At 45.8% G+C, this 23361-nt stretch overlaps 1 protein-coding gene across 1 annotated transcript; it reads right to left on the bottom strand.

Moving 5' to 3' along the window:
* Nucleotides 1–2132: 2132 nt before the first annotated feature.
* JPT2 (Jupiter microtubule associated homolog 2) lies at nucleotides 2133–23316 on the bottom strand. The gene is made up of 5 exons (XM_037157333.2): nucleotides 23208–23316; nucleotides 17000–17148; nucleotides 10719–10861; nucleotides 5512–5557; nucleotides 2133–4498 (listed from the first exon to the last, which is right to left on the bottom strand). Exons 1-5 carry the CDS (start codon nucleotides 23249–23251, stop codon nucleotides 4311–4313), a joined length of 570 nt encoding a protein of 189 aa, XP_037013228.2. The 5' UTR covers nucleotides 23252–23316; the 3' UTR covers nucleotides 2133–4310.
* Nucleotides 23317–23361: the final 45 nt, after the last annotated feature.

Below are 23361 nucleotides of genomic sequence, written 5' to 3'. Positions count from 1 at the left end.
GGGTCAGTCTGGTGGATCTTTCCTGCCCGACCCCGCTCTGCTGCTGGCTCTGCCCCTCTTACCGGTTTGGCTGAAGGGTTCATTGTTGTCAGACTTCAGTATAGTTCAATTTTCTGTGGTTTGGCTGCGTTTTTGTTGCTAAAACTTTGTTGTTTTTAACCTTGGTTGTGCAAGAAGACACAGTGTGTCCACCTACACCTCCATCTTGGTGGAAGTCTCTCTCCTTCATTTTAATCTTGGCTAATGTAATGATGATGTGCCCTGGTGTGTTCCTCCTTGGGTCCAACTTCTTTGGGACTCTCTGAGTTTCCTGTACTTCCTGGAAGTCTATTTCCTTTGCCAGATTGGGGAAGTTCTCCTTTATTATTTGTTCAAATAACTTTTCCACTCATGCTGTTCCTCTTCCCCTTCTGGTACCCCTATAATTCAGATGTTGGAATGTTTAAAGGTGTCCTGGAGGTTCCTAAGCTTCTCATTTTTTTGAATTCTTGTTTCTTCATCCTTTTGTTTGGTCATTTTTTTCTTCCTTCTGGTCCACTCCTTTGATTTGAGTCCCAGTTTCCTTTCTATCACTGTTGGTTTCCTGTGCGTTTCCCTTCATTTCAATTAGTTTAGCCTTCATTTGTTCCTTTAATTTGTGACTAGTCAACCAGTTCTGTGAGCATCCTGATCACCAGTGTTTTGAACTGTGCATCTGATAGGTTGACTATCTCTTAGTCACTTAGAAGTATTGGCTCTGGGGCTTTGAGCTGTTCTTCTTGAACCATAATTTTTTAATGAGGTCGTGCCTGTTCTGTATGAGGGGAGGAGCCTTAGATATTTACCAGGGCAGGGTGACCCAGTTGCTGGGTTGTGATGCTATATGTGGGGGGCGGGGTCAGAGAGGGGCAATGGCCTGTGTTCTGCTCTCTCTCAGATTCTGGTCCCCTCTGCTGCTTCCCACAAGCGAACTGGGCCCCTTTGGTGCTGGTTCCCAGATGTGTGGGCCTGTGCACCCTCCAGGACCCCCTTTGTGGCTCTCTCCAACAAACTGTGAGCCTGGGAGCTTCTCCCAGCACCTTGACTCCAGAAGTTTTTCCAATTGGTGCTTTTAGGCTTTAATTTCCGTCGCTGGGGCCCTAGTCTGTGTGGTCTGTCTCACTGCTCGCTCCTTCACCTGGTTTATTTGCGCGCAAATGTGTCACCGCAGTCGGGCAGCTGCCTTGTGCCCTCACTGGGTCTGCTTGTTGCCACCCCACACCCGGGATCTGCACACCTAGGTCGGTCCAGCCGTTTTCCTGCCCGACCCCTCTCCACTGGCCGCTGACTCCAGCCCTCTTACCGGTCTGGATGAATGGTTCATTGTTGTTGAACTTCGGTACAGTTCAATTTTCTGTGTTTTGGTTGTTTTTGTTACTAAAACTTTGTCTTTAAATTTGGTTGTGCAAGCAGGAAGTGTTTCCACGTACGCCTCCATCTTGGCCAGAAGTCCTTGGGTTTCTTTTGGAGGAGCCGTCCGGGCCGTTGGCCCTGATCCCACAGGAACAAAGGTGTGGAGTCTCCTCTGAGGGCACTCTCCAGGTGCGCAGTCTGAGAAGTCTCATCACCTGGAACCCACGTCACGTACAAGACATACGGGGTGCCCCAAGACATGTACAAGCACTTGCCTTGTAGTACACGTGAAAATAGCTAGTAGGTAAGAAGGAAAGCCATTCAATCCGTGCTTTCTCTACAGGCCTGAATCTGTGGGCAAAACCCTCACAGCTCAGCACCTCATCTACTCATTTACAGCTTTTGTCACTGGGGAGTTTCAAAGCCAATTCAGAGGCAAGTTCAATAGCTTCAGTTCTTTAGGAAAAGTGGTGGAAGGGAAAAAAAGGGTCATTAAAACAAAAAACTCTTGCACATTCCCACTCATTCTCCTCAAAGCTACACCTCTGGTTTTGAAATGAAAAATAAAATCTAAATTCACAACCTTAGAGAAGATCAGTTTGGGCATCATCTGGAGGGAAAAAAAGCAGCAGCAGCAAACCCTTAACCAATGAAAAGCTGTAAGGGCAGGAGCGGAGAGCGGGCGCTCCGGAGGATGTATGTTAAGGAAAGCGTGCACATACACACAGACACGTAGACAAAAAACAGGCAAAGACTGTGAGTACATGATTACTAAGTTTAATTCAACTGTTGTACCCAATTCTGCCTTGTGAAAATAACAAAATGTTCTTATCAAAATTACATTGTCATGTAAGTACAGTTTTGTTGTTTTTGATACAGCTCTAGAAAAAGGTTGGCACCAAATGCAGTTTTAAGGCTTAATAAAAACACAGACTGGTGATTTCTCAATGCAGTTTAGAGGTTGAGAACAGGACGCTAACAGTTAATCGATCTTCCAGATACGGACAGCCCTAAGTCTACAGAACTTCCCAAATACAGATCACCATCCCCATCGGGCCCACAGGAGCAGACACTCCTCTTCTGATTCTCCCAGCGACCAAACTAACCCGCTCCTAAGGCCCCGGGGAGGAAAAGGGGGTAAAGATGGGGAGAAAAGGCTGGAGGAGTCACTGCTGCCCAGAGGCTCCTGCTTTCCTCACCACCCCCCCCCCCCAGGCCTCTCTTCCCATCTTGGGCTTCCCCATCTCCACCCGAGTCCAGAGCTCGAGTCATTCGGCCGACAGTGGGGGTGAAGCCACAAGGGCCAGCAGTACGTCAGGTTCTTCCTAGCAACCCAATTTGGAAGTGACAAATCATTTTCTTGTATATGAAAAATAAATGTAGTTATAAATGGCAGCTCATTTTCACCATTAGCACATTTCATTTTAAGTTAAACAAATTAGTGCATTTGGCCTTAAAAGCTAACCACCACTTACAACATCTTTTAATGTAGGGAAAAAAGCTCTGAGTTCCAAACAAATTTCTTAAAAAGTGACTATCTGAAGCATGAAGACAGGAAGTACTTGATAAAGTCACACAGAATGAGTATTTCTTGGCTGCAAAGTCAGCACAAGAACTGAAAGGAGGGAACTCTTTGGCTGGCAAACCCACACGCGGATCCCCTCGATGTGCCAGGTGTGAGAAGTGGGGTCTGGCAGGCAGCTGCTGCAGGCACTCAGTGTCTCAGCCGCCGTGATTATAACTCAACACATGTTTCTTTCCTCAATTTTAAGAAAGATGAAGACATTTCTACCGCCTGGCATTTGCTCTGCAGGCACCCACAATGACAGCCACCAGCACACAAACCCTTCCTCCTGTGAACTACTGATCCCGTGTGAGTGAATGGAAACTAAATCCTTAGGAGGTTGAATGCGAGAAACTTCTGCCCGACCAAGCAACTGGCCAGCTGGGGCTCTGCTGCCCAACTAGTACATCTCTTGGCCTAAGGTTTCCAAGTCTCTTCTGGAAACGAATATAGTCCAGAGGTTCTGTGGAGCTTTATAAAAGGTGGCCTAAGTAAACTTTTCTTCTTTGGTATACCTGAGTAACTTTTTCCTAGAAAGGTGTCACGACTAGACCAGTTAATAGTCACTTATGTAAAGCTGCTGTTTAAGAATAGCTCCTTAGGTATTATTAAAGAGTTCAAATCTAAGAACCCAAGATTCTCCAGCATCTCTCCTACCCAATGTCAACAGGAATAAAGTAAGACACATGAAGGATTTAAATAACCCAATTACCTGGATGTATCTGGACAGTTTTAGTCTTGCAGAACTCGGTGGGCATTGCAGCTAAGAGGAACTGTCCACTGGTAAAGAGCAAAGGCCACGACTCAGGGATGAGAGGAAAAAAGAAATAACTCACGAGCAAAACCGGTCTGTGAATAGACCAAGACCAGTCCCTCATGAGCAAAAGGCAGATTCCTGTCGCATCAGGATAAAGGATCAGGGTAAAAATTTCTCCATAAAGCATAAGACTTACAATAACTTTCTGATTTATGCCCAATGTTGTTTCTAGATTTCTGAGGCTTTAAACTCTGTTACTATGTGAAGTGATTTCTAGATAGCACTGGCTGGCCGACTGCTGAAGCCACAGGAACATGGAAGATCCCACTTCATCTGGGTCCCATGGCCTCGCACCAGCTCCCCACCCAGCCCATCCGAGAGTTCCTCACATCCAAAATTAGTGTTCACCACGAGTCACGCTTCCCCCACAGAGACGTTTCTGGGCAGTCTGTAAGGCGTGGTTCTCTGCGGCTCTCCAGGTGGCAGTGGAACCTGAGCAGCGCCTTCAGATACTCGACAAACCCTCTCCCCACCCCCCATTCCTTTGGACTAAAGGAAACTATTTGAAATCCTATCTTTTGAGTTTCTTATCTGGCTACAGGGGAAGCAGTAGCTTCTCTAGTAGAAGGAGATGCTGGATTTGCCTCCAGGTGGATTCAGGACTTTGTTGTGAGATCGAGGCCTTGGGCCCAACCTGGGCTCATGGCTGTCAACAGAGGGTGTGGGCTGGGGCTCCTGAGCAGGGTCTGCTTCTCTCCAGCCACCTTTCTCACCGGGCTCTTCTCTCGGCACAGTGCTCGCTGCGGCTGTGGGACAAAGTCAGCAAATGATCTCATTAGAGGCTCTCCCACACCAGGATGGTCAAGCTATGCACAGGAACTCTGCGACAGCCCAGCTAGCAAGACATGCAGCTATAATGGGAAAAGGGATAAAAGCAAAGAGAAAGGCCTCCATCTGTACCAAAAAACCCCACGGATTATTAGCAAAGGCTATTCTTGAACTGGGCATAAAGTTGGGGCTTAGCATAAGCAATCCTTGCTAAATTCCTAAATAAGTTCATTAGTTATTTATATTGCTGGTTGGACTCCATGCCCCACCTTTTTTTTTTTTTTTAACCTCAAGAATAAAAAGCAAATTGAGCGTAAAAAAAGAGGGAGACAGTTTTAGCTGGAGCATTTAGCAAGGTGAGGCAAGATTTTCTAATACCGTTACTCTGGACTTTCTGAATGAACAAATTCCCATGTATCTTGGTCATGAGTGGGGGGAACTGGTGAAGGAAAAGGCAGAAATCAGTGCTCAGTCAGCTTACAGCACTGCGGTGGGACTCAAGCCTGACATTGCGCCCCACCATGGGGACAGCGCACTTCCTAGGTGATGGGTTGCGGAGACACCAGCTCTCCCCACCCCGTGCAGCTTCACATCTCTCCTTCCATCCTTCCTGTCCTCTCAGACCCTTCTTTTCTACATCAGTTCTGTTGGCTCTATCCTCCATCACAAGTATATTAAAGACTTTGGATCCCCTGCCCTTCCCTACACAAATCAGCTTTTAGAGTAGGATACCTTGATCTTAGGCCCAGGATGATTAGCGGTAACAAGAAGTGAAGAAAAACCAGTGGTGACCAGTTAAAAAGCTTTCATCAGAAACAGCTGAGCCCATTTCCCTGGGCCTTTTCGAATACCAAATCCTCTCGGCATTAAATGCAACCGTGCTGCTTTTTCCTGGCAAGGGGCACAGGAATGTTACCTCTCATCCTCTGGGGTGCACCGGCACCTCTTCCGGTGCGAGCACTCGGGGAAGACACAGGAAACAGAAGCTCACCTTTAAGGTCCAGTTTTGGGTCTTCCTCACACAAGAGTACGTGGTCCTGCAACAAGGCAAACCCCATGTCAATATGTGATTCAGAAACTTGTAACCCTTGGTCAGAAGAACAATGAAAATCAAGACATGGATAGATGCCTTGGGTGTTTACCTCTAAAAACATTTTTATTATGGCCAATTTAAACCATAAACAAAGTAGCACTGTGAACTCCCTCATAACCCGCTGTACAGCTACAATGACATCAGCTCATTGCTGTCCGGGCCTCAGCCACAGAGTTCTCCCAATTTCAATCCCTCCGCCCCATTGAAGAGTTATTTTAAAGCAAATTCCAAAAATTTCATTGACTCATAAATAATTCAAGATGTGGCTGTTCAAAATGTCCTTAACACACACACACAATATTCTCACAGCTACAAAAATTAAGGCTTCCTTCAATATCTAACACCTAGTCAAACTTTAGAACATTAGGACATGTTTTCAAGGCTCATCCATGTTGTAGCAGGTACCAGAAACGTCACCCTTCTCCCGGCTGAGCGCCCACCAAACGTGCGGTGTGCAGAACCTTCTGCTGGCCGTTCACCTGCTGGCTGGCACTGGGGTTGTTTAACAGCATCAATGTAAGTGATGCTATTAAAATAGGTGAACAAGTATCTGAGTTTCTGTTTTCAAATTTTGGGGATATGTATATAAGAGTGGAATAGCTGAATCATATAATAAACTCTGTTTAACTTTTTCAGCAACTGTCAAATTGCTTTCCACAGTAGCTGCACTATTTTGCACTCCCAACAGCAATGTATGAGGGGTTTCAATTTCTCCATATCCTAGCCAAAAAGTAGCATTTGTTATTTTTTCAAGGCCCATTTAATATCAAAAGTACGATACAAAAGGTCCAAATAAATGAACACATTCCCCCATTTACACCAACGACAATGCTCTTTTAACATGTATGTGCCTGTTGAATGGAATGGGGATTTAATTTCATGACTAAAAAAATAACACCACGAGTTTCATCACAGCCCATATCCTTACACAATCTAGTTGAAATGAATGTTCACAATGCTTCAAACAGTTCGAACCTGAGGTTTGACACCACGCCTTCACGTCTGTGTAGTCCTAGGTAAGACTGCCTATGGCCTTAGCAACCATCCAGAGAAAAATCATACTGACTGAAGGCTCATTCGAGTACAGCTCCAAGCTCAATGGTTAAATATATGAACTACTTGTACTAATGTCTATTCCTTATTTCTCTTAAAACTATTGTTTCTTGGCAAATAAACTAAAGGCAAAATTCACATCATTTGAGTTTTAGATCAAGAAGTTCAACAATAATCACGAAGTCCACAGTCTGTTGGCAAAATGGACACACGGGGCCACTAAGTCTCTGGGCTCAAGGCGAAGCACGATGCACGTTTCATTTTGGCATTTTACTGGAATTTTACATGTTCAATTCACGATTTCCTATCTCTAGTTTTCATTCCTCCAAACTGTCTGAAGACCAGGTGCCACAGACTTGAGAATTCTGTTTCTCCCTCTACTGTCTTCAAACAGACACACCTCTCAGGTGTCTGCACGTTCTAGAAGGGGTTTTTCAGAGGTGGCCACTTCTTCGTCATAGACTGATGCCATCAGGACTCTGAAGCAAGAGGAGGGGAAGAAAAAAAAGCTGAAATACAAGGTTCATCTGGTAAGTTTTACATTAACCATTAAAGCTGAGAGTGGCTTCTCTGGGCTCAGAAAGTCTGAGTCTTGGTGTGGAAACGAGGACTTGGCCATCCCACCACTGCTTTCTCGCAGTGGGACTGTCGGGGAGCCGTGACTGGGGAGTATGGTTTGTTTACCTATTAGGTGTGAACTTCCAGGCACTCAGTTCATTTTCGGGCTTCTTCCAGTTCGTCTTTAGTCTGTTTCAGCTCGCCATTCATTTTTAGGAAAAACAAGTTGATCATGGGGTCTACCACTGTTGATCTTTGTTGGACAAGTGGGCTGCCGGACTTGTTTGAGGCACTGTACTTTAGTACACTCTTGCACGACAAGGGTGTCTTCCCTGCATGCAGACTCTTGCTGTTGTTGCTTTAGTTCCCTTAAGACAGTTATATCATTAGAGTTCAGATCTGTGTACTTGCCCTTCAAAGCTTGCACGTATGCTTCATACTGTTTCCATCTTAAAATTAACTCATCTCGGTGCTATAACTTTGAAGTCTGCCTCACTCATTCGAACCTTTTTGGGAAGAGGTTCCTTGCTGGTCCTCTTGAATCCTGTCGCCTCTTGAGACAGCTGCAACCACCTGACCGCCACCAGCACCACTGCGGGAGGAAGGCAAAGGGACGAGGTGGACCAGAGGTCCCCAGGCGCCAGGCAGAAGCTGAGCTCAAGTGTCACCCCCTGTAACCTCCACAGGAGCTGGGACAGATGCAGCCTATGGTGAGGGGTGGACCATGAGGTCGGAGGTCAGCCACAAGGTATTGTGGGAAGGGCCTGTTATTTTTTTGATGAAGGTCATCCTAGTGAGTGTGAGTAGTACCTTGTGTGCCTTTCCCTAGTGACTAATAATGTTGAGCATCTTTTCATGTGCTCTTTCAACTATTTTTGAATTGGGTTGTCTTTCTGTTGTATGATTGTAGGAATTCTTTATATATTCTGGATAGCAAACCTTGATTAGATTTGTGATTTCAAATATTCTATGGGTTGTGTTTTCATTCTCTCGATAGTCTTTTTTAAAAATTTATTTATTTTTGCCCTGACTGGTGTAGCTCAATGAATCAAGTGAAGGCCTGTGAATCAAAGGGTCCCTGGTTTGATTCCCAGTCAGGACACATGCCTGGGTTGCAGGCCAGGTCCCCATTGGGGGACACATAAGAGGCAACCACATATTGATGTTTCTCTTTCTCTCTCCCCTTTCCTTCCCCTCTCTCTAAAAAAGAAAAAAAACAAACCTTAAAAAAATGAATATTTATTTTTTAAATTACGGTTGACATACATTATGTTAATTTCGGGTGTACAATGTAGTGGTTAGACATTTATCATTTATATACCTTACGGAGTAATCACCCCTGTAAGTCTACTACGCATCTGACACCACACACGGTTATAACGCTGTTGACTCTATTCCCTATGCTGTACTTTACATCCCCATGACTCTTGTAACTGGCGATTCTATGTCTTAATCCCGTTTACCTTTTTCGTCCAGCACTCCAACCCCCTCCCAGCTGGCAACCATCACTTTTTCTCTGTATCTATAAGTTTGTTTTCTTTGTTCATTTTATGTTTTTCTAGATTTCTTATATAAGTGAAATCATATAGCATCTGTCTTTCTGTTTGACTTATTTCACTAAGCATAATACCTTCTAGGTCCATACTGCCGCAAATGGCCAGATTTCATTCTTTTCTTCCCATTGTAGAAATGTACATCTTTGGCCTTCTATCAGTGAATACTTGGGCTGCTTCCATATTTGGCTACTATAAACAATGCTGCATTGATGGTGTCTTTTCATGTACAAAAGCTTTTAATTTTAATGAAGCCCTATTTGTTTATTTAAAATTTTGTTGCCTGTATTTTTGGTGTTATATTTAAGAAACCATGGTCAAATCACTATAAAGATTTCTCCCTAAATTTTCTCCTAAAACTTTTAGTTGTAGCTCTTAAATGTCGGTTTTTGATCCACCTTTAGTCAATTTTTATATATGGCGTACCCTTCACTTTTTTGCCTGTGCACATCCAATTTTCCCAGCACCATCTGTTGAAGAGACAGTTCTTTCCCCCAGCGAATGATCTTGGGACCCTTGTGGACATACCGATTAGCCGTTAAATGTGAGGATTTGTTTCTTGGTTCCCAATTCTATTCCAATGGTCTGTACATTTAACTCTGTACCAGTGCCATACTGTTTTGATTACTGTAGCAAGTCTTGAAATTGGGAAGAGTGAACCTCCAACTTTGTGCTTCATTTTCTAAAATTTTTGGCTATTAGGGGTCCCTTGAGATTCCATCTGAATTTTAAAATAAATCTTCCTAATGTTTAAAAAAAAAAGGCTCACTATTGGGACTTTCATAGGGATTGCATTCTTAAGTGGGTTTTTTTTTAACTTGGGATATCCAACCACTCTACCATGTAATTTCCTATATTTTGGATAACTCTGATTGAATCCCTGCGGTGTGGATTAAATGAGGTCTGCTCTGAATCAGACCTGCTTTTTTGACAAGAATTCAAAGGTGATCCATGATGGCCCCCTGTTATGGGACCGTGGTTTTCGGGCTGTGTCCTGTTTTGTGATGTCGGGAGCCACTAATGATCACTGCCTACACCCACAATTTCATTACAAGTGTGCAAAAGGGTGATATCTGAATTCTGTTATTCCTTGTTCATTTACAGGCTATAGTACGTTTATAAAAGGCAACTTTCCCTGAAGACACTGTCATCCTGAGGTACAGTTCATGTAGGGAATGCTGTCTAAAGCTTTACTCGATGCTTGAGCAGTTTTTGCAATGAATTGGTCCTCTAGCATTCTCCAAAGGTGACAAGTAAGCCTTTAAAAAGCATACTTAGGGAACCCATGAATTTTGAACACCTGCTGAATTTTAATCCAATGCGATTGTACTTATTAATAACCACTGAAAACTGTCAAGTTTTTGTAAAATGTGAATTTTTCTTTTGTATGTTTAACTGTATCACTAGTCTTACCATCCCTTAGTGACATACAGAGAAGAACAGTAGTGTAAGTACAGTGGGCAGTCGCTGCTACCCACACACTAAGACCAGCTTCCCCCAGGGCTCAGTCAGCAAGAGGTTGGAATTTATTTCTCTGATGACTCAGGGGAGCTTCAAAATTCAATTACTGCCCTGGCTGGTGTGGCTCAATGGGGTGAGTGCTGGCCTGAGAAGCAAGTGTCTCTGGTTCGATTCCCGGTCAGGGCACATGGCTAAGCTGTAGGCCAGGTCCCCAGTTAGGGGCATGCAAGAGGCAACCACACACTGATGTTTCTCTTCCTCTCTCTTTCCCTTCCCTTCTCTAAAAATAAATAAAACCAACCAACCAACCAAATAAATAAAACAACCCTCAATTACTAATGACTGTACCCAGAAAAACCGTCACCCTTCGTATCTCTTCCTAATAACATGTCAAAGCTGCCTCAGAGCCTTTGAAAAAAGAACCAGGGTCAGTGCTTGCTTTTCTCACTTTCACGTCGGCCATGTGAATGTAGTCCATACCTTGGGTTTGTTTGGGTGTGCCAGGGGCAAAGTGGCGGTCACTGGTGACCCAAAAATGTTACTGGTCTTCCCACCAGGTGGGTTCAGACGCTGTGAAGTGTGCACAGGTGTCGATTCCTCAAAGATACCACTTCCTTTTCCCCCTGCAAAAACAATCACAGAACAGTGAGGAATCCACAACACCCATCTGCTCCTGCCTTCCACACTTATTACTCCAGAGATCTCATCTCATAGTAACACCTTCGTCCAGGCCAAAAAGGCCGGGACGGCCAAAGTTCCTAAAGACCCGCCCCTTTACCTGGTGCCCACCGGGGGCTCCATTTCCGGAACTGAGCTGAACTGGGCTGGCCTCTACAGGCAAGAGGGTAGAGATGACGTAAAACAGTATTTTTCCCCACAGAATTTCTTTATCCCTGAACTTTTCATGTTTTTTGGATGAAGAATCTTCTTCATCAAACCCATGAAAAGTTCTTTAGTAGATTAAAAGCAAACAGCTTCTAAGTTTTTAGGTTGGACAGATAGAACTGAATAACATGCCCTGTTAAGAAGGAGACCTGTAATCTGGAAAAATAACATTTAGTAGTCATTTTCTGATCTTGTTCTGGTGGAATGTCCAGGGACAACTAGATATGTCAGCAAACCCGAGATATTTAATATCTCTGCTGCCAACTATAAGTGGTCTGATAAGCCATAATCAAAATACGCATGTAAGCCTTGACCAACGTGGCTCAGCTGGTTGGGCATTGTCCCGCAGCCTGACAGGTCTCGGGTTTAATTCCTGGTCAGGGAACATGTCTGAGTTAAAGGTCTGGTCCCCAGTTGGGGCGTGTATGGAGGCAACTGATTAATGTTTCTCACAACGATGTTTCTTTCCCTCTCTTTCTCCCTTCCCCTCTCTCTGGAATCCATAAACAAACAAACAAACAAACAAATAAACATCTAAGACGTAACTTCTTATAAGGAGATGACTAAGGCCTGAACATGGAAAGTAAATGTTTAAACGTCCTACACGGAGCAGAAAGATGGCTCTTACACAACGCCACCAGCGGATCATCTCACTCAGCACACACGGAGCTGCACCTCCTCTCCACAGAGGCTGTGCTATGTGCAGGCGGGACCCCTACGGTCACGACCGTGGTGCCAACCACTCACTTCACAGGAAGGATGAAGGTGCATTCCTGTAACTAGGCTCGTGGCTGTACACAAGTTACTCGGCCATTCTACACCCCAATAAAAGGAACTTCTTCACAGCACTCTGAGAGGACTCAATGCCCAGAACATAAATGCTCAATAAATGTTGGCTATATTTTCTCTGTCTTGGATGCACTGTTCAGTGAGAAAAGGTGCAAAACAATCTATATAGTACAAAATGCCTTAATCTAAAAGAAGGGGGTATTCTTTTTTGCTCATATCTGAATAAGGAAGAGTGGTTAGTCACTTAGCTATAATAACTCATAGTGTTTTGACACAAGGCCATGAACCCTTAAGAACAATATGGATGACGGGCTCCACGGGAGCTCTGAGGGAAGCAGGCGCCCCCCGGGGGGTTGGTTCCCTCAACAGCCTTCAGACCTCCACTGTTAGAATGGATTCTAAAGCAGCGTGGCTTCCCGGATGCCAGTCTTCTAGGGAAGACAGAAGAGTCACAGAGAACACGTGGGACTGCCCTGCAGGAAAATGCGCGCACACACAAACTCATGTAACGTTACTGTGATTACAAACCTTCTGAACACTGGCTGCTGGCTATGCACATCCCAACGAGCCATAAACCCCAAGCCGGAAACCCTCGGGCTGGGAAACCAGCGCTGCATGGTGTGAAGGGCAGCTGCTCTGTGGCCGGGCTGCTGGGGGAGGGCCTTGCTCAGTCACTTACTCTGTGAGTCCAAGTAAGTGACCTGAACCTACTTTTGTCTCCATTTTCTCTACTCTAACAAGGTATGAATAATAAAGTACCTTCCTAGTGTGGTTGGTGAGATACGAGTTAATACGAACTGATACTCACGAAGTGGATAAGGCCTCAGCAATGCCGCCGAGCTGTTATTATTAAGAGTGTTGTTACCAAAAATGTCTAGACCACAAAGTGAAGAAAAACTACTGCTTGAGGCCATCCCCTTATTGCATTGTTTCTGGTTATGCTGAAGTAAATTATTTTTACAGTGCACATTCACCTTTTAAAGAAATGGAAACCCTGGCCAGGTGGCTCAGTTGGTTAGAACATCATCACCAAAAAGTTGTGGGTTCGATTCCCAGGCTGGGTGCGCACAGGAGAGGACAGACGTATCTGTCTCACATCTGTGTGTTTCTCTCTCTCCCTCCCCCTTGCTCTAAAATCAACAAATGTACCTGCAGCTGGGGATTAAAAAAAGGAAATAATAAATTAAAAAATGGAAGATAAAGTAACTCATTTTTAAGATTTTGGCTAGAGGCGCTGCTCATTTAAAAACATTTCTTTAATTGTATACCGAACGGAAAAGTTCATAAGACACAACTATCACAAATAAAGACAAAGCAAACACCCACATGACTGCCACCAGAGTGTAGATGCCGCCAGCTCCCAGAAACTTGGTTATTCCTTCCCCAGCATTCCAGGTCACCACACGCCTGAATTTTCTGGAAACCACAAACTTGTTATTTCTCTATGGTTTTAGTGTATGTATCCAGTCCTAAACAATATAGTTCTCTGTCAATATTTTACCTGAAAGATAAATTTGGCTTTGAAGATGAAAAAGGTGCTCAATCCACCCATAATCAAAGAACAATAAATTCAAGATACACTTTTTGAAGAACCAAATTGCAGCCCTGGCCTATGTGGGTCAGTTGGTTGGAGCGCCACCCTGTAAAGTAGACGTTTACGGGTTCAAGTCTCAGTCAGGACACGTGCCTAGGCTGTGGGTTCAGTGCGCGTACTGGTCAGGGCGGACATGAGGGGACCGATCGGTTTCTCTTTCACATTGATGTTTCTCTCCCTCCTTTCTAAAAATCAATAAGCATGTCCTCGGGTGAGGATTTTTTTTAAAAATCGCAACCCCCCCCCCCCACAAGACAATCTGGCCCTGGACAGGTGGCTCAGTTGGTTGGTGTGTTGCTCTGTGCATTAAAAGGTTGCGGGTGCGATCCCCAGTCGGGGCGCATACCTAGGTTGAAAGTTCTATCCCTGGTTGAGGTCCATTTGGGAGGCAACCAATCAATGCTTCTCTCTCTCTAAAGTTAGTATTAACCTATCCTTGGGTGAAGACTAAAGAAAAGGTAAGACAGTGCGGCGGCAGAGTGGGAGGAGCGGTAGCATCACATAATCCCATTTGCCATGGTGAGCACTGGCGACCTACCCACAGAAGACTAGTTGGAAGTATCTACCAGTAGTTTAAATCATCCAGCAATTCCATTTTGAGAAATGTATCCCTGAAGATATCCTTAGGAGGATATCGTGGATAAATCTGGAGCTCCAGAGCCAGGACAACCCATCCGCAAAGGCTAGTTCTGCTACCCATGCGCTGTGGGGCTTGGGCACACGGGTGAACCTCCTAGAGCCCCAGTTTCCCCTGTAAAGGGGGTAACACCACCTACCTCCTGGGGCTGCAGAGAGAACCAAACACACACATGCAAAGCCTTTAGCACACACCCTGGTCTACATTAAAGAAACCATGCATCCATCAGTCACTGTCAGATCGCCAGAAAAAAACAATTTGTGGACCTTCTACACCAGGTGATGACTATCAAAGCACACGCACGAGGAGCAAACAGACACTGGGTGTGACGGCCCTTGGTCAGTTTCCAGTGACTCAGGCAGTAACTCCCACACTCTGCCCTGCGTCCTTTTCTCAAAAGGCCGTCTCGCTGGAGGGCTGAGGGTCTAAGTCTGCGAAACAGGAACAGGAACATCGGCAGGAGTTTAGGCCTGAGGCTGTGGACACAACCAGCAGTTTTCTGCTTCTGGCTTCCCTTGAGAATGCATCACAGCTAATTTAAAAAATAAGTTGTTTAAATGTTTTTTTTTAAATTAATTAATTAATTGATTTATTTTTAGGGAGAGGAGAGAGGGAGAGGGGGAAACATCAGTGTGGAGTTGCCCCTCACGCACCCCTCCCTGGGGACCTCGTCTGCAACCCAGGTCTGTGCCCTGACTGGGAATTGAAGTGGCGACCCTTTGGTTTGCAGGCCGACCTACTGAGCCACACCAGCCAGGGCAATGTGTTTTTTAACTTTTAAAAATATTTTTTTACTTACTTATTTTTAGAGAGAAGGGACAGAAGGAAGTGAGAGGGAGAGAAACACTGATGTGAGCAACGCTGATCGGTTCTCTCTCACGTGCACTGAACCCCACTACCGGGAATCTGACCGTCCACCCTCCCTGTTGCAGGATGACGCCCAACCACCGAGCGGCACCAGTCAGGGCCATCGCAGACAATTTTAAGGAACACGTGGCAGGATCACAGGAAGCAGGAACTCCGCACACGGAATCACGCTGGCTGCTGAGACGCCTTGTAACTAACTGTGCACGACAAAGGCTTTCTCACTCTCCAGTCAGGGGGGCCCAGGGTGCCCACCGGGCGCTAGAGCTGGGGCCCCGTAATAGAAAACTCATGACACAACTGTCGCAGACAAAGACAAGGCAAACACCCACACAACTACCACCAGATTGTGTATACAGATGCCGCTGGCTCCCAGGTTCTGTCCCCAAGTTGTCACACTTTCGAGAGAACTTGACACCCCAGGGGTAGCTCCAGACATGCACGCAGCTGAGTCAAGGCCAGCAGAGCCGCCTTGTCCACCTTCGGGGGCTTCAGACTGATTCCGTCTGCCACGTGGGCCAACATCATGCCATTGCTGGTACAAAGGACGTGCAAGGCTGGATACAGTAGGAACATTATTCACCTGGTAAAACTTTATAGCTTCTCTACTATAAATGTGTCTACACCAACCCTATGTGCCCAACCAACAAAATAAAACACTAGCTTTTGAACCTACTGCTTTTGTTTCTATGGGTTTGGTCAAAAAAACACCAGGGGAAAAAACTCCCCGCAATTATCTTCTGGAGGGCAGGCCCCTTGTAGTACAGGCATCCCCCACTAGGTGAGCGTTCTATGCACCCACCTGTATCAGTATGCCAGCTGGAGTTGTTGTGAGAGGCTGCCTTCAGCCTCTGAATTTTTTGGGAAGACTCAGTGTCTGCCTATTTCATGATGGGTGATTTACAAGCACACCTGCCCACATGCACTGAGTGTTCAGAACTTTTTAACTGGAAATGGCATGGCCTCTGTGCCCAACCCTCCCTATTCACCCGATATCACCCAAGCGACTTTGTTTCCCTAGATGGATGAAAAGTCCTGAAAGGGAAATGTTTTACTGATGTGGAAGAGATGAAATAAAAATTGGCAGCAGCACTAAAAGGCATCAAAATCAACATGTTTGAAAACTGTTTTGAGCAGTGGAAAAAATGCTCAATAGGTGAACTGCATCAAGTGGAGAGCACTTTGAAGGTGAATGAAGTTTAAACATGTAAGAATAAACACACGTTTTTAAATAAATAAGTTCCTGTTTTTTGGGGGGTCCCCCTTGTATGTATACCTATTTTCTAAAAAAAGCGTATCCGGAATTGGGAGTAGCAAGCAGCCCTAGCTCTGGTTCTGCTTGATTTTATTATTTTTCTGAAATACTGATTCCTATGACTGGCCTCTCAGATCTTTAAGGACGGGAAGAACCTTGCTTCTCCTCATGGATACAGATAGGGGAGCGCTCTTCAGGTAACTGGCCCTGCATGGTCACTCGACTGGACAGTCTATCAGCCAAGGAAAACACTGTTATAGATGCTCTTCCAGTATAAGCACCGGAATGTAGGGTAAGAACAATATAGATGTTTGCTAGACCAGGTCGTCCTTTTTTAGAGATTCTAACCAATCAACACGCTGAATGTCCTTCCTAAGAAAAATGTTTAAACACATAATCTGTGTACAATTTTAGGAATCTCAAGGAGTCCATGGGACAACTGGGGAGGTGTCCCTGGGGGAGTCCACATCATCAGTGCCTACACCCAGCCAATGTCTGCTGACGGGGAGGGACAATTCGAGAATGATCGAGGCACCTTCAAGTAAAAGTCTTCCTCACATTCTAGAACTGTGATGGCAAGGGATAACCTGTACCAGAAAATATGTGAAAGGATAAACACACACACACACACACACACACACATGCGCACGTGCACACACAGAAAAAATTTTATCGAAAGAGCAGCTAAAAAAGAACAGGGAGAGGCCAAAGAACAAATGAGCCACAAAGGCCCGTACCTGGGGGGTTGGTTCTCTTAGGAATGTTCTGAGGTTCTTCAGTTGGTCCAAAAATATTCGAGGCCATCCTGTTGGGTCGGCTTGAAGGAACACCTTCTTCTGGACTTCCGAAAAGATCGCTCGAGGCTCCTCCAGGGGGCTTCATGGCCCTGCAGACACGGAGCGAGCAGGAGTGAGTACTGGACGGCCGACCTGGACCTCGATGCCCAAAACCGGACAGGGCACATGTACTTCCTTTTTTCAAATTTTATCCTCACCCAAGGATGTATTTTATTGATTTTAGAGAGAGGGAAATGGAGTGTGAGAGACAGAAGCAATGATCAGCTGCCTCCCATACATGCCCCAACCGGGGATCGAACCTTCAACTGGTATATGGGATGATGGTCCAACCAGCTAAGCCATCCGGCCAGGGCCAAATGTACGACTCCCTTAGTGTCCGTGGAAAAATTCCATACTGGCGAGACTAGTTTATAGACAGCCATACGGCAAGCTCCCTGTACTGCTTTTAAAAGTTCCCTTAAGAGTTTTCTTTGTATGTCTTGGTTATGCCAAAAACCTTTTGAAATTGTGTATACTTTGAAATTATTCCTGAGACCTCTTCCAAGTAAGTTCAAGTTTCCCTAAGACAGGCAAGTTGAGTTGTATTCAGTAGAATTTAATACAAATTTTAAATACTATAGTGTGAAATACTATAAATACATTCAGTGGCGTTTAACACTGTGCCTTACCATATGCCAGCTACAGCTTTAAAGACCTAACACAACAGCCTCTGCTGAGGCAGGAATCACCGTCAGACCATGAATCCGAGATAAAGCGAAAGCATGAGGCAGGCCACACAAGGAGCGGCAGACGGGATCCACTCCCAGGCAGCCTGGACCTAGAACTCAAACTACGCCCTAACGCCTCTCTTAAAGGCCTCCAGCAAAACATGAGGGGGGAGCTCACCATGTAACCACAAATCGAGCCTGACCCACAGAGCTGAGTCTTCAGAAGGGCAGCCGACGGCCGCCGCGGACACTTGGATGTAGAAGGGCTCCGGTGTGCTGCACGGGTAGACTACACACCAGATTGCAGAGACGAAAAGCCAAAATATCTCTTTAATCTTGTCTTTTATACAGTTCATATGTTAAAGTAGTGTTTTGTACAAGATAGGTTGAATTACATATTAATTTTTTTCCTGATTCTTTTTACTTTTTAAAACGGGGCTACTAGAAAATTTAGTATTCCTTACATGGCTCACATCTGTATTGGAAAGTGTCAGCTTAGACCCTGGGGAGTGCCAACATCCAGGTGATCCATCAGGAATCCCGGTGAGTCCTGAGACTGCACCAGGAGGTGATCACCTCCGGTTCTCAGGTCTGGAGTAACCTGTGAAATGCTGAACACCAGCAATCAGAGAGCACACCTGCAAGCACCACTGTTCACTTCAGACCAACCCTTACACGCCAAGCGTCATCTCTGAAACACGTCGGCCGGATTCTGAGGGTTGATTTGAATCAAACATCTACAGGGAACAGTGGTGCTCAGTCAACAGCAGCGGCATCTGCCCGAAGCCTCCATCTGTGGGGACCTGACAAGCGCAGCTTGGTGGACGTTTCAGAAGAAAGATCAGGACCACGAGTCATTACTGCAGTAACTGAAGGATTCAATTTTCACAAAGCTCTACCCCAATACCCCCTGAGTTTGTTTACTTTCACAAAGCAGCAACACAATGAATTTATAGCATTTTTTTAGAACACTAAAATTTTTTTTTAATATTAAAGGAGAGATGGGCCTACTGAAATAGTGTTAAACTGGTGAGTGGCTCAGGCTCTTTCATGATCCTAAGCAACAATGACATTGAGAAACGAAATGAACTGTAGAGCTCGACACATGAAAGCTCCGATTTGAGGTTAGGCCTCACTGGAAAGCTATATAAACACTGTGGAAGATTTGGTTTACAAAAATAACAGGATATTTTAAATGCTTCCTCAAGAGAGCTAGAATGGGAGCTGACCATTCGCTGTGATTTAAAGTGATTCCACGGCAGTAAAACAGGACTGTGGAAAGCACGCATCTGCTTTCCAGAGGGCAGACGAGGCAGCCCCGGGCCGGAGAGAGACCAGCTGGCCAACCAGTCAGCACCACAGAAGCAGCCAAGGGCAGAGCGGGCAGGCCTTCCACGCGGTGCCGGGAGTCCCTGCCTGCGCCAGGGGGTGGTGAGGGTGGGGGCCTGTTCAGCAATTATGATTTTCTTTAAGATTTAATGAAGAAATAAACACTACTTCAGCTTGAGGGAAAAACATCTTAAAACTAATCCACAACTAGATTAAATTAGACAAGACTTAATAGGACTTTAGAATGCACACTTTATTAGTGGACACAGTGAGGCCATCTGACTCCTGTGCGCATTTGTAAGTCACAGAGCTCTGGTCACAGTGACAGTCTCCGTATTTTTCTTGACACGCTGCAGCAGGTCCAGCGTGCCTGGGTCTCCAAAGCCATCTCTTTGAAAAAGGGAGTGGAGACCTGCAATCTTCAGAACTAAACTGAATTTAACATCCCACCTCATGCTGGCATGAGTTAATATGCCCATTTTACTGACTTATTTGAAACAGGGCTCTTCTTTCAAACCGACAATGTGCCCTGATTTGTCAGACTGGATTCGGGGAAGACTCATCTTGATTCAAAGCTCTCAGGTTGCTTTCCTGACTCTCACATTCTACACTCCTGGATCGCCCAAGCCTCCTCAGCCTTGGCCCTGGCTCCATCCAGTACTGCTCAGGTTTGCTGATCACCCATTGCTGGCAAGTCTGTGCCAGACCCTGTGGACAAAAAAATGAGCAAGAGCAAGTCTTTAGCTTAGAGAAGCTTCAGGTTTACCGGGAATGATGTGACAAAAGCACTAAATGTTATGGAAACTTCAAAGACGAGCTTGGAGGAAAGGCCCAAGCGATCGTAGTGAGCAGACAGCACCTTCGGGGCACAGGAGGTAGGTAAGTCACAGCTGCTGGAAATAATGACATGCTAACCTGGAGTGGGGGAAATGTACTGTTTATTCTATTATTCTCTGTACTTTTCTGAATTTTATTTTACTTTGAAAACAGGGAAGAAAAAATTAATGGTCCCAAGAACGCTGCAGCAGAGATTCCTGAACATAACAGCCGGGCCGTCGTTTCCAGCACAAAGGCAGCGGGGCCCATGGCCACGTGTGGCAGCGACACGACTGCGCAGAGTTGCCTCAACGGGGTCTCAGATAAACTGGACAGTGAAGAGTTACACAGACGTTTCAATAAAAACAGAAACCGTTATCAATGGCTTAATGAGGCTCTACCATCAGCTAGCACTATGACACCAGTTTGGGGGAGGGCATGGGAATACTGAGCACAGACATTCTGGGACTAAAACCACATGTGGGATGCCCCCCAGTTATTTTTGCATTTCAATATATTTCAACAAAATTATTCAAAATACAAAAGAGCGGTTACGGGGTGTGTGACAAGAGGAGGCGGCACACACAGCGCAGGGACTCTATGGCACGAGCAGAGAGAACAAGGCCTGGGGTGGGTCTCCGCGTTCCTGACCCTCCAATATCTCGTCCCTTTGTCAGAAGAGCTTTTGGGGATTGGTCAAGTTTGGAGAGAAGCAGGGAAACAGACTTGGATTAAATTCTTTACAAATAGCCCTGGCTGGGTTGCTTAGTAAATCAGAGCATCACCCCTGTACACCAAAAGGTTGAGAGTTTAGTCCCTGGTTGGGTCGAACTCTCAGTACTCTCAGTACAGTAGGCAACTGATCCATGTTTCTCTCCCTCACTCTCAAAGCAGTAAAAACATATCCTCCGGTGAGGATTTAAAAAAATTCTTTGCAAATATACACCTGGGGTGTCCGACCTGTAACCCACAGGCCGCAAAGAGCCCAGGATGGCTGTGAATGCGGCCCAACAAAAAACTGTATAGTTACTTAATAACCCTACATTCACCACTTAGTTCCCTCCCTCCACAGCCAATTAAAGTGTGAACCCTACAATGCCTGTCTAGCTAGCTAATCAAGTCCTTTAAGGCAAAGCTTCCAACAAATCCCAAGCAGAAGCTTCCAATTACATGTAATTATCCAATTATGAAGACTGCTTTTCCTTCTTCAAAGTCCTGAAAGACTTTTCTCCTTTTCAGCATATCCTCTCCAAAAATTAATCTCCCTAGAAGTGGAGAGAACTACCTTAGAGCACCAGCTCTGCAGCTAACGACTGTAGCTTGTGGTCAGTGTAACATCAGTGTTACTCATGGCTTTTATTCCTAAACTCAGCCAGCATTTCCTGGGCATCCAGTGCAGGCAGTGTAAACAATGAGGGGATATACTTAATGGACACCACTGGGAAAGTTCTAGGAAGAGGATGTGTGGGTGGTACGAAACAGCAGTTACCAGGCACCAGAAACTCAATTCGTCCTGAGCACTCCAGGGGAAACTTCTGCCCTCCATCAGTATAAATTTAGATGCAAGTGATTAATAGTCATTGATCCATGGATTAACAACTACTTAATTCTTAGGGGCATTAATGAGTTAGGGCATTAACCCTGACTCCACCAAATTTAAAGGTTTTTAAGCAAGTTCAAACAGTTCTTTTATATACTATCTAGTATACAGTATTTGTCTCAATAGTCCTCACACACACAGTCTCTTCTATAGAAGAGCTCATAAGAAAGAAAACCCTTGGGCATCTTAAGACCCAAAACTCAACAGTGCAAGCAGGCTCCCCAGTGGCATGAGACCTCAGCAGCTCTGGCAACTAATGTATCTTACTTCCAATGCTTTAAAGTTAAAAAGAAAATGTGTTCTTTTTCGCAGTGCCTTGGACAGCTGCTTTAGAATGAAGCTTAACATCTCTTTCCCAGCCACTGGCTGCCAGAAACTCACTGAGGTGGACAATGAACACAAACTTGGCACCTTTTAGAAGTGTATGGCCATAGAAGTTGCTGCTGATGCTCTGGGTGAAGAGTGGAAGGGTTATGTGGTTTGAATCAGTGGTGGGAACAAACAAGGTTTTCCCATGAAGCAGGGTATCTTGACCCATGGCCATGTCCACCTGCTGCTGAGTTAGGGCACTTCTGTTACAGACCAAGAACTGGAGAGCGAAAGCGCAAATCAGTTCAGGGTTGCATTTTGGATGCCAATCTCAGTGTTCTCAACTTGGTCATTGTGGGGAAAAAAGGGGGGAGGGGATAAAGACATTCCTGCCTCGTTACCTGGGGCCCAAAAGAGCTAGCAGAATCCGCAAACTTTCAACCTCTCTGAAGAAAATGATGTCTACCAACACGTTCTGAGAAAGTCCCTAAACAAAGAAGGTAAGAAACCTAGGACAAAAGCATCTAGTATTCAACCTCTTGTACTCCATGTGTCTGCAACATACCAAGAAAAATAAAGAAGAGGCTGCAAAACAAGCCAAACTTTTGGCTAAGAAAATGAAGAAGGCAAAACACCCCACCAGGAACAGATTTTGCCAAGAGACATAGTCTGTTCTCTTTGAGAGCTTCTACCTCTGAGTCCAGTCAAAAATGAGGTTTTCTAAGAGCAACAAATAAGAAAAAGAAAAAGCATGTTGTGGTATGCAGTAAGATCTCCGTTTCTATTACCTGTAGCACGGCCTGGTTCACCATCAGCAAAATAGGGAGAGTAGTGCCTTGCCTACTTCCTGGGCTGCGGGATTAGGGAATGGCCACAACTACATCCCAGGGCTCTGGGATGAGGACATGGGCACAGCCTGGCTCCTGGGCTGGGGCACTTCGGGTGGGTATCACCTGCCTCCCCGGGCTGCAGCATTAGGGGAAGGCTCCACCTGGCTACACAGGGTTTCGAAATTAGGGGAGGGCTCCAAGGGATTGAGATTAAGGGAGGACTTCAGGATGGTGACCTTCCTCGGGGCGTTCAGCAGCGCTCCAGGGGTCAACATGGGCTCCAGAAGGGCGCCCCGCAGCCCCCACACACCCGCTTTGTCCAGTCTCCCGGAACTGCCCATCCCAAGTAGCAGACCACTGAGCGACATCCTTCAGGCGCGCTATGTATGAAAAATGCGGAAGGGCGCACCTCCAGCCCTCAGCCGAGACGCCGGCGGGCGTGGGAGCCCATCCGCTTGTTTGCCCATCTCTCCCACGCCGAAGCTAAGGCTGCGGCTCTGTGAGGTCACCCGACAGCCTCCCCACCGGCCGCACCCGCACCCACGCCCGAGCTGCACCTGGAGCCGGTTTGGCCACCCTCGCTCTCCGAAACACGAAACATGTCGCCCGCCGCTCAGCCCCTCGTCGTCTGCCGCACAGCGGTTCCCGCCAGGCTCCGCGCAGCCAAAGACTCTCCCGCCAGCACTTATTGGATGACGCCGGTGCTGGTCA

Source organism: Artibeus jamaicensis, unplaced genomic scaffold (assembly GCF_021234435.1).
Source record: "Artibeus jamaicensis isolate MK-2021 breed Jamaican fruit bat unplaced genomic scaffold, CSHL_Jam_final contig_700, whole genome shotgun sequence".
Classification (NCBI taxonomy): Eukaryota; Metazoa; Chordata; class Mammalia; order Chiroptera; family Phyllostomidae; genus Artibeus; species Artibeus jamaicensis.
This window is presented reverse-complemented; position numbering and strand designations above follow the sequence as displayed.